General features: G+C 45.9%; 1 protein-coding gene across 1 annotated transcript; it reads right to left on the bottom strand.

Moving 5' to 3' along the window:
• Positions 1–7,921: 7,921 nt before the first annotated feature.
• On the bottom strand, positions 7,922–17,213 carry LOC310822164 (palmitoyltransferase ZDHHC13). The gene is made up of 10 exons (XM_083694509.1): positions 16,918–17,213; positions 15,971–16,106; positions 15,510–15,620; positions 15,291–15,423; positions 14,933–15,111; positions 10,155–10,228; positions 9,786–9,948; positions 9,594–9,676; positions 9,175–9,365; positions 7,922–8,916 (listed from the first exon to the last, which is right to left on the bottom strand). Exons 1-10 carry the CDS (start codon positions 17,036–17,038, stop codon positions 8,431–8,433), a joined length of 1,677 nt encoding a protein of 558 aa, XP_083550635.1. The 5' UTR covers positions 17,039–17,213; the 3' UTR covers positions 7,922–8,430.
• Positions 17,214–18,364: the final 1,151 nt, after the last annotated feature.

The raw sequence follows: 18,364 nt of genomic DNA, 5'->3' as shown, positions 1-18,364 counted from the left end.
AATTAGTATATTAGCTATAGTATGAATACACCATGCATCATTTCTGTATGTTCTGAGACTGTACTTTGTGAGTGAATTGATTCATTATTTACCAAAGGCATACTGAAGCAATCATATCACGCATATGATGTGTATACATATTTGATTATGTACATTCAAGTTTAATTCAATTTTAAAAGCTAAAACTAAAATACAATCACACCTTTATCTTCATATCAATTCAATCGTCCTCATCAGTTGCTGCAGATTCAATGATACAGTGCATTTGGGTGCACCTTACTGATTGCCATATTCTTCTCACATACCCCTGCATAAACTCAGGTTCTTTGATGTCCCTGTCACCATCTGAAAATGACATGAATTACTAATGGTCCCACTCTTTGGGCTATAACCATGAATGATTCTGTTTTCATCTGTGTTAAGGTTACAGTGAGGGTAAGGGATATCGTTAGGGATTCAAAACGATATGTGGTTCTTTGTGTAAATACAGTCAATAGTAGGACAGCACAATAAAAGATGATCAACAATCTGACCTCTCTTGTAACTTAAAGAAGAGCAGTTGTCCATAGCCTGTCTTTCCTCTGCATTGTTGTCTTTCATGGGCTGTAAAACAAAGACACTGTAACATCTGACATTCATTAGAGGTTGGTTATTTAACAACATGAATGCTTAAATATAGTATTTCTAATTCATGGTGCAAACACCTCAAGCTACATACCTCAATGAAATGTGACTTATTTTCCCTTTTTCGAGAGGAAATACTTAGTTTAGATGACCCAAAGACTTTCGATTGCATTCCCGCAGGCACAAGAGGTACAACTGGTAAAGATGATGGATGGATGTTGTTTCTCAAAGTGTCAGACACAACAGGTGAATCTGTTAATAGGCTCCAGTGGTCTCGGAAATTTGGACTTTCAATATTATTTTGTATTACCAACTGTAATGGTGCTGATGGCTCAATGTTGGTTTTGGAATCTGAGCTCAATTCTAAAATTGAGCTTGAATTTGAGGTTTGAAAGTTAAACACATTTTCACTGATCTCTCTGGTGATCACTGTGGTGATGGCAGCGGTCACCTTCATGTTCCCCATGCTTAGGGCTCTTCTCAGTGCATGGTAGGATCCCATTCTCCCCACCATTTCCCCATGGAGAGACTTCACAATTCTTGCCCTAGCCGATTTGGAATAGTGCACTTGTAGGTATTTCATTGTCTCTATGGTGTCTATGGTTCTTTTTAACATCTGGTCACTAGTCAGGCCTTGCAGTACAGATGTTACTATTCCGAACGCCATGTCACTGAAGGTATCCCTAGCTGACCTTTCAGAGGTTGACACCCCAGGATCAGATCCAATGTCCATCAGAAGACTTGTGACCAGATCAACCACCACTTCTTTGGCAGGAATCAATTGAGAGGAGTGCTGACTTTCATCCCCTGGCATGGTGGTTTCTATGTCACTGACAACCCTCCAGACCATGCTAATGTCCTCAGAGGAAAGGGCTTCGTCTCTGCTGGTTACCTGATCGGCTACCGTCTGTGTAGCAGCAGATGAGAAGGTAACTTGGGGCAAAGTCCCCATAATGGCCTTTACCAATATGTCGCACAGAGCAGTGAGCAGTTCGTTGCGCAGTTCACTTGTGTCATTGTTCTCCCCAACCTCCTGCTTGGTGGGCTTCATTATCTCCTCTGTAAACCCAAGAGGAATATTGTTGAGAAAGCCTTGTCTTGCAGTGTTCTCAGAACCGTGTTGATCCTGTGTTAGTTCATCAAGGAAGAATTCCGGGCACTTGAGACCGTGACGTAGCATCATCATAGCATATTTTTTCACCACAGCTTGAAGGAGCTGTTGTGAGTGAGCTGGGAGCACTGAGTGGATCTCTGCTAAGCTGGTGGCACTAACCGATGAGGAGTAGATTTCATTCCCAGATGTTGAAGTAGAGGGAGCCTCCCATACAGTGTAACTACCAAGGCCCCTAGACGATAGCTCCTCCACAGATACCTTGTATACCACAACATCCACATGGTTAGAGTGTGGCCTGATCACTAACTTCTCAAATGTGGGCTCTGTGATTCTAACAAATGGTTCCTTGGTTGTTTTGAGGTTCTGGACTCTTGATCCAAACTTTTCCTCCAAAAGCGCTGTGACTGACTTTGAAAGGGGGTCAGAGAACAACTGTAGCTGTGAGACAGAATGACAAGGGCTTAGGGTACATTCGATTTGGGAGAAGGAGTGTGGCATTTGTGGGACCTCACTCAATGGAATCCTTTTATTTTGTAGGTTTTTAAACAGAGTCTCTGAAATGGTGGAAGATAATTCCTCAACTGCTGTAGGTGTGCTCAGTCCTTTTTCACTACTGCAGTTCAGGACACCCCTCAAAATCTCCTTTATACAGGATTGGTCATCTTTGCAGATACTCCCATTGGAGATCATAGACCAGTCAGCAGTCACATCATTGGATGATTTCTCTGAGTCTGGAGTTATGTCACCTGGAGGTGTATCAGAGCATTCGAGGTGTTTTTGACTCATAACAGCCTTGAGCTTATCAAAGACTATTTTGAGGAGATCTTTCTTCACAAATTGGAACTTGGATAATGGTGATGAGGATGGGGAATTCTCATTAGTTGGCAGTGTAGAATTTCTTAGCTCATCTGATGAGTCATCAGAGGTGGACTCTTCAGTGAGTCTCAACAGTACAGAGCTCAGAATTTCTCTGGCCACTGTTGGTGATGTCACTGACTCTCTTGGGTGTGTTTGAGGAAAAGCTTTGGTGATTGCCCCCTCAATGAGGTCACACACTGGCTTTTGTGAGGCACTAAGGCAGCCTGACTTTAAGTTTTCACTGATTATTGTTAGTTGCTCTCTAAGAGTAATATCCTGCTGATCAGCAATATCTGTATTTGTATTCTTCTTTAGTGGAGACACAGAGGTGCCCACCAATGACTCATCATCAGATGGAACAACAGACGTGAAATCTATGATGGCACTTAAAATATCCTCTGCAGCCATTTCTAAATGCTTTGTCATGTCATCATTGTCCAGGTATGATTGACCCATTGCTTCTCTGTGAGGGCTATAATTGGAGGATGACACCTCATATCTGCCACAGGAGGTGTCAGATGAGTTGTAGGTATTTGACAGAAGAACATAGACCTCTGTGGAACCAGAGGCTAACAGCTCCTCCTCTGGTGTTATACTTGAGGGTCCTTCATTTTCAAGGACAGACTTGGCTCTCTCCAATGTGCAATCAACTGCATCTCTTCTAATGCAGCATGGATAAAATGGGAGATCAACAAGTGACTTTGATGAGACTTCTGTGTTGAGTTCTATGGTTGAATTGAATTCTTCTTTTGAATTGAGTTCTATGGACATGGAATCTTCAGTTCTCACATCATGTTCCAAAGCCTTTACGATAATGGTTGACTCGCAAATCAAATCTCTAACAAAGCTCTCAGGCTTTTCAATTACAATGCTCAATGGTGGTGAGAGCACAGGAGGGGGTGACTTGGTGTTATTTTGGGCCTCCTGGGTGAGTTTCTCATTAACAATATCCTCTGTGTAAATGATTCCTTTCATGTCATCCTCTGTATAGCTTTGATTAAAAGCCTCAATGTCTTTGCTAGTATTCTCCTCAGACATGCTTGTGACAGTTATAGGAGGATTTCTCAGGAGATATGTTTCCATGTCTTCTTCTGCTCTCCACACAATGTCAGACAGATTATCAGAGACACTCTTCGCTTCTACTAGGATCTCATTAGGGCTGGTTAGCCAACATTCATTTGTCTGGTCAAAGTCTAGGTTTTTGAGAATGTCCTCTCTGCCTCCCTCTTTTTCAGTAGTATTTGTTGTACTCCCAATTCCTACATTGTGTAGAGTTGGGAATGATGTAGGGGAGTATAGCTGATTAACTTGGTTGAATGAAGGTGTACATACTGCAGAAATGACATTCTGTTCTTCATTCCTCATACCATCCTCACTCTCTGTCATCACACAGGATGAGGGAGAATCCAGTATGTTTGAATATGAATGAGGTGATATTGAGGTGCTTGTGCTGTCCTCCATTTGTGATTGCTCCGGTTTGCAAATGACCAATGGGGCAGGAAAACTGATGACTTGTGGTGAAATTTCAGGACACCTTTCTGCCCCCAATGACATTTGAGAATCATTGTCTTTCTCAGTGTTCTCCTCAGACAAGGTTGTATCCATGGTTATTTGAGCATCAAATGGAGGAGAAATAATCCTGTCTTTCTCAAACGAGTCAGAACGGCTTTTGCAGACTCTCTTCACAGTGATGATGGTCTCAGTCTGCCTGCTAGGGAGGTTTTCATCTGAAGGGTCAACATCTACTTTTAGACTGTACTTTCTACTAAAGCAATTTTTTAAACAAAAAATGGGTGCACTACCAGAGGCAGAGCACATCCAATCATCCATTGATTCAGTGGAAGACTTGGCAAGGGGTGAATACACCTCAATGCAGCCATATACAAGTGAAGAGTATGACTTAGTGGACACTGACTTTTTGCAGGAACCATCAACACTGGTCTCCCTTAAGCTTGAGAAGGGTGAAGGAAGGCTGTCATTTGAAGATTTAGATGAGATACTCAGTGCAAGCGGAGAGGATGTGGAGGTAGGGATGTTGCTGTGATTCCTCTTGGAGTGGTCCTGTCTTGTGTCTAGAAATTCCAGGATAACTGGCAGAAGAGTTCCTGTCATCTCGGACACCACAGTGTTCCTGATGAGTCCCATCATGCATTGGAACTCTCTCATGGTTAACTTCAAAAGCAAGAGAAGAAAAACATGTTGATTATTGGTTTAGGAGGAAATCACATGGGTCATGGGTGTGTAGGACAAAATGAAGTACAACTTATAGACATACCTCAGTACCACCAGGTGTGCAAAGTATGTGATTGTGTCTGCAAAATGTAAAGACATGTCAACCAAATATGTCTATGACACAATATACAGTATATACAAGTATTGTTAAAAGAGATCAGACTCACAAGTCAGATGGAGAGTTAGGAAGAGGTGGTTGATTGCATGATGTCTCTACTTTGCTGGGAACAAAGGAGGAGGATGTTGGTTGTGATTCTCTTTTATTCTTGGGTAGGTCAGAACCATGTGGTACACTAGGCAAGCTCTCCCCTGGTGGAGGGCTACATCTATGTGACCTGAGTGCTGAGGCTTCAGAGGGGCTGGGAGGCTTCTTTCCCTGCTTCATGTCATTACTTCTTTTGTTTTTCTGCAAAGGTCAAGCACAGATCACAAGTCAGATACTGTACTCTAGGTAACCCGACTAGAATAGAGAATATAATACTTTATTGCCCTCAATGTGATGCTGCAACCATATAATGCCACCATATCAGAACAATAAACAATGTGAACTAAATCAATCATACCTGTGTTTTATTCATTTTAGGCACCTGACATTCCAGTTGCAACTCTCGGCATAGCTCCCTCTCAATCTCCTCCAGTTTAAAGCGCCTGTTCACCTCCCATCTCTGGAACAGCAAACAACCAACCAGTTAATTCTTCAGTTATTTACTGTGTGACCTGAATATTATGAATTCAGCCATTTTCTGTTCTTAAGCATCTCTCTTACCAACTCAGCCATGTAAAGGTCCACCTCCTCTGTTATCTCCCCTTTCATCCTTCACATAAGGCACACAGGTCATTTATCAGTTGTTGTAAACTGAAAATCTTGTGTTCTCATGAACACAATTCACTCATTTGATATCTCATTTATATTAAATATTATTAAACACCAAGAATATAAAATGTCGACACATGGCCTGCGTTCCAGATGTTTTTTGCAAAGTATTTTGTCATTGACTTACATATTAAGACATAATGTATCTCCCTCACCTGTCCTTGAATGTGTTTTTCCCCTTAGCAATCAGCCAGTCCCTAAAGTCAGCAGCGATAATTTTGTCTGGAATCACGCCCTGCATTTTCAGGATCATGAAGTGCCTCAGTAGCTTTTTCTACAAAACAGAATATGGCTGAGTAAAACATAGTAATAGGATGACAAAGAGTAGGATCGACCAGAGCTTCTATGGTCACCTAATTACCCACAAAGAAGGTTGACGAATCTCAAGTGTGCAGTTCCACGTTTTCCACTACTAACTACTAACTTTCACAACTCATTAAAGGTAATAGAGACTCGAAGATGTACCGGTATTGTATGTGTCATTGCAACAACGGTATTCTAAACACCTCAGAGAGCACACACTTCAATCTCTTCACCTGTTCCTCATAGAAGGACTTTTCCCAGTTCCGCTGAATAGCACTGATGTACCCAGCATACTGGTTGTACTCATTCTGCGAACAGATCACCTGTACACAAGATAGACCTCACAGCATTAGCGTTTATGTGCATAGTTACTGTAGTAGGCTACTTTATACCACACAAGGTGAAAAGGACACACTTTTAAAAAACTGAAAATACACCTCTGTGCATTGATGATACGTCCAAATTGAAAATATATATGTGCACCACTGTGTACTGCACATACTAGTGTAATTTATGAGTAAATTACTATGACACTTTCCCATAGATATATGGTACCTTCTGATCATTGGTTATAAAGCCAGTCTCAGCAAGCTTCTCCAACCTTGCTTGCTGGCTGTAGAAGACCTGTAGGTGGGGGTCATGAAGGCTGTTATAAGCCCCATTCATCAGCTGCATGTTGGGGTCTGACAGATCAAAGTCAGGGCTGTCCTGAAAAAGCTAGGGAAAACATATTTATCAGAGTAATAGGAATGAAATATATATATAAATGTGCTACGATAAAGTGCCATTACACATTTGTGGTTGAAATTGTAGGCTAATTGTTATGACAAAATTGCAAATAGGACACAATAGACTAGAGGCAAGTCATTGCATACCTTCTCCCCAAGACTAGTTCTGTAGCAATGGAGGGTTTCCTGCTTGGGGACATTGTGCTCGTCAGCGCTCCTTTGCTTTTTGTCCTGGAGAGGAATGATACAACACACGACCTCACAACACTAACACTTATGGATATTTGAGGTATTCTAAAAAATGAAAACAAGTCTATCGTAAACATCTCCTCCATGAATGATGTACAGTATCGCCCCTCCTTGTGTGAATTGGTGACAATTATTCAAACGTATGACTGAAAAGTTACCGGAATGTGTAGTGCTTATTTGATTAATTAATTATCAGTCTTTCTTCTTACAGCCTTGCGTTTATTTGAAGGCAGTCCACGGAATTGAGCTAGGCTGAAAAGTTACCGGAGCCTGTATTGGTTACATGATTAATTTCCAATTAACAGTATTTACTGTATTATTTGAAAACAGTTAACGTTTTCAACCAAAAGTTGCGGCCTGAGGTGCGCCCGCCTCTTTGCACCGTATAATTACGTTTTTAATGATAACAACCTATCACTTAAGCCGCACCATCACGAGGTGAATCGGCGTCACCTCGAGACTCCTAACAATATCTGTGGCAAGACGCATCATTTACCCAAGTTCATCAAAATTGTCCCAGGGGAGTCGGAGATAAAGCGTTTGACGTACGAAAGGACAAAGATTGATCCATAGTCGCCTCAATCAATGTACAGTAATCAAACAAAAATCGATTCATACATACATTTGAAGAGTGTTTGTGTCTCTCCATGACCAGAGCAATCAGACTGCCGCAGATGGAGGTACATGAGACAATGAATGCTCTGTAAACAGAACTCTAAGAGTGTATTCTAAGAATTACAAAGCAATCATATGGAATTCTATCAGACATGTTTGTGATGTAACAATGAACAATGAATCATGACCAAAATGACCAGGAGGAAGCACTGAATGCAGGACTAGCCATACAGAGGACACAAAAAGATTATATAAAACTTGTCATCATTTCACACCACACTTTTATTTAAAACAACAACACTTAAATTGAAAAGTGTACTGGTAAAGAGTATGAAAACACATTAGAGATGTAATTCAAGTACTGTAATCAGAAGCTTTGTTTGCTGAAACACAGTTTTAAAATAGCTCAGTGCATTGCATAAAATAGAAAATGCACTAAAGGACACAGTAAATTATCATATTCCTAAAAGCACTGTCTGTTTTAAAATTGCTCAGTGTGTTAACAAGAATCTAACTACACAGGTGAGTAAAATATATGTGGCATAGTGGCTTTTCTGCAGGCAAGAGTTCAGCATTCATTCTATTCCATATATTAAGACTATAATGTCAATCCTATATTCAAGTATCACATTTCACAATATGGTTACACTCATTAAGGAATCTAGCATGTCAATTAAGAGTGGGGAGATAGATATTTTTTTCATAACACTGATCAGAGAACTCATTTAGGTCACAGAAGGTTCTGAGCGCACTGGTTTCAAGTGAGAAATACACATTGACTGTTCTTTAGGAGAGCTGAGCACATTACAGGTTCAGAGTATAGTAAACATTTTCTAAATGTCTATGGAGATCTTGTCCTGCCCCCCTACTCCACTCATCCTCCTCCTCCCCTCCAATAGGAACGCAAGCACAGTACACCAGCGTTGCCCAAACGACTGTTGTCGGGAAGGGGTCTCACACTGTCTGAAGTAGCTTGTATTTCCCATGGCAATAGCGTCAAACTGTTCTGTCAGTAGCCACATCTCCCAGAGGAGTGTCAGCATGTTCATGATTGCCATGGCAACAACCCAACACTCCGACCCTAATACTGAATACCATGAAAACAGGCCACGTTCCTCCTCTGACAGTGCCCAGTTCAGGTAGTGTGTCGCTGTGGCAACAAAGAGGATATGGGCAATTACCATGGAGAGGATGAACAAGAGGAAGAGTCGATGGTTGCCCCTACCAATGCAACGGTTTAGGAATAGGCAGTGGTGGTCGTAGTCCCTCACACATATGTCACACAGCTTACAGTGTTTACTGTTGTCAGGCTGAAACAACTAGAGAGAGAAAAAGGAGAAATAGAGAGAGAGAGAGAGAGACAAGTTACACAGTGTATGCTAAGAGGAAATAGCAAGGTGAAACCCTGAGTTGTCCTCATAGGCCTGTAGTGAAACATTCTCTGGTTCTTCATTATCTACTTTGCTACCACAACACAGGCTAACAATTAGCAGCGCTGTCTCCAATAGACAGGATTCCAACAGTAACTAGGCCCACCATACTGTATACATCCTGGTCCTCAAGTTAGTTCTCCTCACCTCACAGTAGATGCAGAACCTCTGGGGGTTCTGGTTGGCCTCCACCAGATCAGCAATGCAGGAGAATCGGGGGTCTGCATCCCCACTGCCCAGCTCCCCCGGGTCCTGGGTTAGAAGCTTCCAGAACAGACCCAGAACCAGGGAGAAGTGGACCACAGACGCATGCACCAGAGCATTAGCCGGCCACACACGTGCGGGGTTAAGGGTCATAAATTACATCATCATCAGGTTTCATCTAAACATGTATTCTAGATACTGTATGTAACACTAGATACAAACACAGGAGTGAAACACTGGACAAACAGCTCATGGGTGTGGGATGAGATATACAAATATAAATAAAAAATACATCTGATCTAAAATGTGTAAAGTGTAAACAGACTGTGAATATATAAATATGTTGACTGTGTAAAGGATATTAGGCATTATTTTGCAGTAGAAGCAGAGTAGAGAGTGGATCAGACCAGCTATCAGAGTACCCAGGTAGATGGGATTTGGTAACCTGGAAAATAACACAAAAAGACAAGATGTTGAATGATCATTCAGTATATATGGCCGTTTTTCTTCCCAAGCTACTCAGCAAATGAAGATGTTGTGTTATGATGCCTTACCTCTGGTAGGTGGTCATCCGGTGGAACTGGGAGAAGATGCTACTAGCCAGCCAAGGAAAGAGCAGGCCGCAGGCTAGCCCCCCGTAGCCCCCCAACATAGCTGCTATTAGCAGGACAACAGCTCCACCCAGGGATGGGAACAGCAGTGACCAGTAGTACAGGCCTGCACAGACACACACGAAACAGATCACACATGTTGGGGGGAAATACATCATGCATGCACGCATGCATGCATGCATACACGCGCGCGCACACACACACACACACACACATACACATACACATACACAATATCAATCATGTTCATTAAAGTCAAACTCACAGGCTGTAAGTATTCTCTTTAAAAGCACAGACAGTAAGAATGTTTACCATGTGACTCTATGGGTTTGTGGTGTTTTGGCTCCCTCATGTACCGACTCAGTAGTTTGGTGAGCTGCTGATGTCTGTAGAAATAGTCATAAAAAAACACAAAAACATAAGGAAACATATTTCAGCTATCTCTTACATAACATCTCTTATATATCTCTTATAACACAAAATGATAACATTCCATTTAATACATATTATGTTCAACATGAGGACATCGGCAGCAATATCATATCACTGAGCACTATCTTAACATTGCACAAGATTTCTGCTCTTACTCAGTCCGCTGAGATAGAGGCTTGCATGTGTTGGAAGAATATAACAGGTGAGGTGGGTGAGTTGGTGTGTGGGGGGACATGCAGCGTTCAGCCTGTAGAGGGTGCTACAGGACCGTGGCCAGGGTGCGGGAGCGAGGCTTTGTCGCACACCTGTTGCGAATGAAGCCTCGTTAACGAATGGTGTAAGATGTGTGTGCCTCTGCTTTCAGTAGGAGGGCCGGAAGAGCAGCGAGGGGGACTGGAAAGTCGCCGAGAAGAAGACCAAATAATAATAATAATAATAATAGTGAATAATAAACGGGTTGATTCCCACACCAACAACCTTGACTCCGCCTCTGTGTCAAGGACTGTGTTACATTGGCGCCCAACCTGGGACACAGAGGAAATGGAGACACTAAGTGCGGTCATTGCCAGGATGACGATGATCCTCAAACAGCAGGCCCACCTGCAGCAGGAGCACCAGGCCGCGGTGGAGGAGATGGCGACGGCAAGGGCTGAGGACCGTACCCTCCTCCGGGAGCTCGTCGGGGCCATCAAGGTGGGGCCGGCGCCTGGGTCGGCACAAGGTCCCCCCAAGGTCCACCTCCAGAAAATGGGGGACCTGGACGACCCGGAGGCATTCCTGGTGGTGTTCGATGGGACGGCGAGGATCTCGGGGTGGCCGGACGGCGAGTGGGCATACCATCTGCTGCCCCTCCTGTCAGGTGAGTTGCAGCTCGCTGCCCACAGCCTGCCATCGGCCGCCCAACGGGATTATCCCTCCCTAGCCCGGGCAATTCGAGACCGCCGGCCCCAGGATCTCGCGGCCGCTGTGAGCTTGGTGAACTTAGGACCATCTCTCCCTCCCACCGCGGGAGCCCCGACGACCAACCGGCGCCCGGAAGGAGCCGTGGGACCGGAAGGAGAGAGGCCGGCGCCCGCTCCGAGGACGAGATGGCAGGGGCGCGCATATCGAGAGCCAGCCCTGGCCCCACAGGAAGCACCCCGAGCGACAGGGGCGGGGTGTTGGCGATGCGGTCCGCATCGGTGACATACCGGGCCCTCCCCCCGGACAAGGAGCGGCGTATCCTGTTCCGGTAAGGATACAACATGATACGCACTAGGTGTTCTTGGATTCGGGCTGCATGCAGTCCATGATCCAGGAGCAGCTGGTTCGACCGGGGGCATTGTTGAAGGCGTCGAGGGTGTTGGTGAAGTGTGTGCATGGGGACATCCACGAATACCCTGTGGTCGCTATCGAAATTCATTATGAGGGAAAAAAACATAGTGTACAGGCGGCGGTTAGCCCGCACCTCACGCATCCCCTGATTCTGGGTGTAGATTGGGAGGGGTTTCCTCAAGCAGTAAAGCGGGCTACTGGGGTGCGTGCACGACAGAGAGGGAGGTGTGAGGCGTGTAATGTGCTCTGTGCTGAGGCGGCGCCTCGCGACACTGCCGAGGAGCCGGAGCCAGCGGGGGGGTCTCAACCCGAGATTTCCCCGCCGAACCATCCGCTGCTAGGTGACTTCCCCCTCGAGCAGTCTCGTGACGAGACCCTACGATCGGCCTATGACCAAGTGATAGCAATTGATGGTACTTTGGTACGGCCAGACACAGTGCACGCCCACCCCTATTTTGCGATTATCAGCGACAGGTTATACCGAGTAAGTCGTGACTCACATAGTCAGGAGGAAGTAACCCAGTTGTTGGTTCCCCGTAGCCGCCGGGAAATGGTCTTTTAGGTTATGATAAAACACTAAACCATATAATGGCTCGATTTTATTGGCCGGGAATTCGGGCAGAGGTGCATAGGTGGTGCGCTTCCTGTCGCGAATGTCAATTGGTAAATCCCCCAGCCATTCCCAGGGCCCCGTTGCAGCCCTTACCATTGGTCGAGAACCCATTCGACCGCATTGCCATGGACATTATCGGGCCATTTGATCGGTGTACACAGGGGTATCGATTTGTGTTGGTCTTGATAGATTACGCAACCCGATACCCCGAGGTAATACCGCTGCGCAATATTTCTGCCAGGAGTGTAGCGCAGGCATTGTTTCAAGTGATCTCCCGCGTGGGAATCCCGAAAGAGATTCTCACCGACCAGGGCACCAATTTTATGTCACACACTCTCAGGGAACTATACAGGTTGTTGAACATCAAGGCGATTCGAACCAGTGTGTACCACCCGGCCACGGATGGCCTTTGTGAGCGGTTCAATCGAACCTTGAAATCAATAATCTGGAAGTTTGTACACGAGGATAGTCGGAATTGGCATAAATGGCTAGATCCCCTGCTGTTTGCGGTACGGGAAGTCCCCCAAGCTTCCACCGGGTTTTCCCCGTTTGAATTACTCTACGGGCGTAAGCCCGGGGGTGTCCTAGACCTTCTTAAAGAAAATTGGGAGGAAGGTCCACGCCCTAGGGGTTATCTCACGCGAGCATTTGCAGCAAGCCCAGGAGCGTCAAAAGCGCCTATACGATAGGGGAACTAACCTGCGAGAATTTACACCGGGAGACAAGGTGCTCGTACTGTTACCCACCTCCAGCACGAAATTACTCGCGAAGTGGCAAGGGCCGTTTGTGGTCACATGTCGCATGGGGGACGTGGATTATGAGGTAGTACGCTCGAACCGGGGGGATAGCTTGCAGGTGTATCACGTAAATCTCCTTAAAAAATGGAACGACGTGGTCACTGTTGCTCTGGTTACAATAATTCCAGAGAGAGACGAGTTCGGACCGGAAGTCCCAAAATCAAAAGTTAGCACTCCGGTCGGTATTGATAACCATCTCTCTGCTAGCCAGGCCACGGACGTTGCAGATTTGCAAGCTAGGTTCGCCGATGTGTTCTCTCTCCTGCCCGGTCGGACTACGCTTATCGACCACCATATAGAAACGCAGCCGGGTTTAACGGTGCGCACGCGTCCCTATAGGTTACCGGTACACAAACGAGACATTGTGTGCAGGGAATTGGAAGCCATGCTGGAGCTGGGTGTGGTCGAGGAGTCCCGCAGTGACTGGTGTAGCCCCATCATGCTTGTCAACTAGCCGGATGGGTCTATACGGTTCTGTGTGGATTATAAGAGGGTTAATCGGTCTCCAAATTCGATGCCTACCCGATGCCCCGGGTTGACGAGCTCTTGGACCGGCTTGGCACGGCCACATTTTTCACGACATTGGATTGCACGAAGGGATACTGGCAGATTCCCCTCTCGCCGGTATCCCGGGAAAAGACTGCATTCTCCACTCCGCTCGGGTTATACCAGTTCACGGTGCTCTCTTTCGGGTTGTTCGGAGCCCCAGCCACTTTTCAGCGCCTCATGGACCGCATTCTGCGGCCGCACTCTGCCTATGCTGCTGCCTACCTGGATGACATTGTCGTTCACAGTGACACCTGGGCGCAGCATGTGCAGAGTGTGGCTGCTGTACTGCGGTCCCTGAGGCAGGCGGGGCTGGCGGCCAACCCGAAAAAGTGCGTGATCGGGCGGAGGGAGATCCGGTATCTGGGGTACCACTTGGGTCGAGGGGAGGTGCGGCCACAGGTTGAAAAGACTGCGGCCATCGCCACCTCTCCGTGGCCCAGGACTAAGAAGGAGGTGAGGGCGTTCCTGGGGCTGGCTGGCTATTACCGGCAGTTCGTGCCGGGTTTCTCTGAGCTGGCCAGTCCCTTGATGGACCTCACCCGGAAGGGTGCCTCGGATCCGGTCCAATGGTCGGGCCAGTGCCAGGGGTCGTTCGAGGCCCTTAAGGGCGCTCTTTGTGGAGAAACGGTCCTGTATGCACCTGATTTTAACCTCCCTTTCTCCCTACAGACGGACGCGTCAGATAGAGGCCTGGGAGCAGTGCTGACCCAGCGGGTGGAGGGGGCTGACCGGCCGGTGCTGTACCTGAGCCGCAAACTATCAGAGAGGGAGGGCCGGTACAGCACGGTGGAGAAGGAGTGCCTTGCCATCAAGTGGAAGGTCGGCGCCCTCCGCTACTACCTGCTGGGTTGCGCTTTCACCCTCTATTCTGACCATGCTCCCCTGCAGTGGCTCCACCGCATGAAGGATGTGAACGCGAGGATCACCCGGTGGTATCTCGCGTTGCAGCCCTTCAACTTGTGCACAGACCGGGGGCGCAGATGGTCGTGGCAGACTTCCTCTCCCGTGCAGGGGGGGGGGCGTAGGTTGTCGGCCGTCGTGTCCCCAGCCTGTGTCGGGCGGTGGGGGTATGTGGGGGGACATGCAGCGTTTGGCCTGTAGAGGGTGCTACAGGACGGTGGCCAGGGTGCGGGAGCGAGGCTTTGTCGCACACCTGTTGCGAATGAAGCCTCGTTAACGAATGGTGTAAGATGTGTGTGCCTCTGCTTTCAGTAGGAGGGCCGGGAGAGCAGCGAGGGGGACTGGAAAGTCGCCGAGAAGAAGACCAAATAATAATAATAATAATAATAGTGAATAATAAACGGGTTGATTCCCACACCAACAACCTCGACTCCGTCTCTGTGTCACGGACTGTGTTACATGGTGTTTGCAGGTCTAACACACACCTGAATGTTTGTCCCTGCTTGCACAGATCTAGAGGAGTCATGCCGCTGTAATTCTTCAGGTGTAGGATCCTGTATCCTGATCTCTGCAACAGAGTCCAACACACCTCCACAGCTCCTCTTTCTGCTGCCACATGCACCGATGTCCCCCCCTGCTGGTCAAGTGACTCCACTGCACATCTCTGAAACACAGAAGCTTGGTGTGAACATCTCTACCCACAGAAAAAAAGTCTCAGTCTGTCTATGCAAGCTCCTCAAAGAAGACACGAGAAAGAAATGTGGCTAAAAGATGCCAGCTGTGTGTGTGTGTGTATATGTGTGTGTGTGTGTGTGTGTGTGTGTGTGTGTGTGTGTGACCAACCTGGTCTCTGAGCAGGTAACGGACTACCTCTGTGTTGCCTGTGGATGCGGCCAGGTGCAGGGGTGTGACCCAAAACTTGTCTCCATCAGAGAACCGGAACATTCCTGTCTCCCACAAGTAGTGCATCGCAACACTGAGCCAGAGAACACAGGGTTAAGTGTGTGTGTGTGTGTGTGTGTGTGTGTACACGCGGGCGTGTGTGTGACTGTGGGTACTCACATGCTGCCTCCGGTCACTGCGTGGTGCAGGGAGGTTTTGCCCTGGAGGTCTATAAGGCGAAGATCAGCCCCATGCTGCATCATCTGGTGCATGATGTAAATATTACCATGCCTTGGAAAAAATAGAAGCACCACCACTAGTTAACACCAGCAGAGGAGGTACTAGGCAGCGGTGCATCACATAATGCAGTAGCTATCTGCCTGGGGTTGGACAGAAGCTTTGTCATTAGAGTGAATAAAAGTGGGTATATGTATATTCCTGTTTCAGTGTCCATAGATCATGTTGGGAGCTGCACTTTGCCTATTGGGCTAGGTGAAGCTATCACCGCACATGTTAAACCTATCCAGTCAATTCACAATCACATCTAGAATAGCGGTTTCCTGCAGTAAGAGAAGGGGGATGGGGCTAGGGCTATACTTGAGCAGACCTGTAGGTGGAGTGGGAGTTGTAGTGTTACTGACCTGCAGGCAAAGTGAAATGCTGTCTGTCCCTCATCACATGTCAGGTTGGGGTCAGCTCCATTGCTTAGAAACAGGTCAACCAGGACACGATTACCATGGATGGCGGCATAGTGGAGAGGGGAGAAACCACACCAGCCTGCACATGCACACGCACACGCACACATACACATACACATACACACAATTAAATAATAATTATGGTCCCCTGGGTTAATTTGGGATTGACTGCAGTAGTACTGTACAACAGGGTGTGGGATATGAACTGAAGCTGAACTTCAGACCAGATGTGTGATCAAACACATCAGATAATCATTGACTTTGGGATGAATGGTCCCTTTAACAGTGTAATTTCAAATGTGACTTCATGCTGTCACTGGAGCTGTGTCTGTGAAAGGTTAGGCAAACCATCTGAGATCACTGATAACGTTAACAGCCAGGGTTAGGTATCCTCTGGCAAAATGACAAAATCACAATATGAGGCATTGCAGAAAACTCTGCAATACCAAAGTGTCTATTAATGGTTTGCAATTTTTAAATATGCAACTTGTGACTTTGGACACAAGGCATCGAGACGATGACACTCGTAATACTATAGTAATTACACATAATTAAGAATTATTCTGTTTCCTTAAGTCTCTTCATGACATTAATACTTAATTGAGCAAAGTGATAGCTGGATGAAAGAATGGAGAAAGCACTGACGACAGATATTTCAATCCGACATCTAATTTATTCATAGTCATTGAGACTTTACTAAAGGCGTACTAAACACAATCGTAAATTACGTCAACTCAGAATCTCACAAGAGGTTTGCTACACAGTACATAAACCACTATATAAATCACAACACTGTAAAATGGTATTCATTCCCCAAATCAGTAGCCTAAATAATAGTATGCCATGCATACTAAGAGATGCCTACTTGAAGCCGAGCAAACATAGCCTACCTTTCTCTTTGAGGATTGATCGATCAAATTGAATGAAGTGTGCACATTGTTCAATATTTCCACTCTGAATACAGTCAAATATGTCTCCGCCGTCCTCGGTGCATTCAGGCATCGGAAGCATAGTGATAAAGACGAATGCGAACCCCTGTAGGCCTGGTCACTGCGTCTGACTATTACTATGTCAATAGAAACAAAACAATATCCACAAGGACACAATTACATTGTAATGATTACAAATAATCCCAAGATTTAGTTAATATCTCACTGTATCATTCTTCGTTACAAAGTAGCAGGATATTTTCATTCATTGTGTTACTGATTGCGGCAAACCCCGCCTGACGCATCCGATTGGATATAGCCTCACATGTGACTTCACTGTTTAGCCTTCGTCACTACAACACGTGATTCTCCAAATAAACGAAATAACTGTAACAGCTGCCGAGACGGCCCAGACTCTGGACTCGCCTCCATTGTGGTCGCCTAAGGCAATTTGCTCGGCTTCAAAGGTTTGTGTGGTTTAGTATCAGATTTTGATAGTGTGGCAGACTGCAGGGAGCGGTGAGAAGAGTGATAATTGAAGGAAGGTATGTTGCAGCCCGCTGGCTCCACCCCCGAGCCTTATATGGACTTCCAAACCTGTGGATCGTTAAGACAGTAGGTCTTGGGAATAAAAGAGGGAGCGGGCTGCCCAAAGTTAGGCAAGTACCGGGAGGATATATCTGTATGATTCCCCGTAGTGATCTGCTTTGGAGAGAAGCATGAGAAGTAACTGAACCGTCGGATTACCTGTGTCGAACTGTTTTGGCTGAGCTCTGTTGGACAACCTCTGTATAACGGACAAAGGACTTTGAGTAAGGATTGTGGACTTTGAATCCCCCCCCCCCCCCCCTCCGATGTAAATACCCCCTAATAAATTTCCCAATTGCATTCGAATTTTACTTTGTGTGTGTGTGTGTGTGTGTGTGTGTGTGTGTTTGTTATCGAACTTGGTGGCCTCACACCCTTGAGCCTGCTACAATAGGTCCAGAATCAGGCAATAAAACAGCATTGATGTGATAGTGGTCATAAAACTTTGCACCAGGAGCCTCGTAATTTCATGTGTTTATATTTCGTGCGTTTTTATTGGAATATTTGAAAACTAGAAGAATAGACATTAGTTCTGGGGTTGAAACTAATTGTGTAGGTTGCTGCACACATGCTTTTGCTTGCCACAAGATGACGCTGTGTACCAACGCTTCTACGTTATTCTTGCACACATCAGTGCAAATAAAATGATATTGTGAATTGTGTTATTCATTTTCTGCGAGGGGTAATATTTCCCGTTGCAAAAGCGCCCATGTGAATTTATAATTCGAAACTAGATGCATACAAGTAAAATTCATTTAAAAAATAAAACGGCAGGAAGTCACTGTCATTCATAGTTAGAATCAACCATCAGAACCATTGA

The sequence above is a fragment of the Argentina silus genome (assembly GCF_951799395.1).
Source record: "Argentina silus genome assembly, chromosome: X".
Lineage (NCBI taxonomy): Eukaryota > Metazoa > Chordata > Actinopteri > Argentiniformes > Argentinidae > Argentina > Argentina silus.
Note: the sequence above shows the minus strand (reverse complement) of the source record. Positions and strands in the feature narration are given on the sequence as shown.

Bases quoted from the DNA above. Each gene is read 5' to 3' on its own strand.
- LOC310822164 (XM_083694509.1), bottom strand. From the start codon at position 17,038: ATGCTTCCGATGCCTGAATGCACCGAGGACGGCGGAGACATATTTGAC. The intron at 10,229-14,932 runs GTGTGTGTTAGA...CTATTTCTACAG, and splicing joins AAGCAGGGACAAACATTCAG to ACATCAGCAGCTCACCAAAC. The intron at 9,949-10,154 runs GTAAACATTCTT...GTGTCTGTGCAG, and splicing joins CAAACCCATAGAGTCACATG to GCCTGTACTACTGGTCACTG.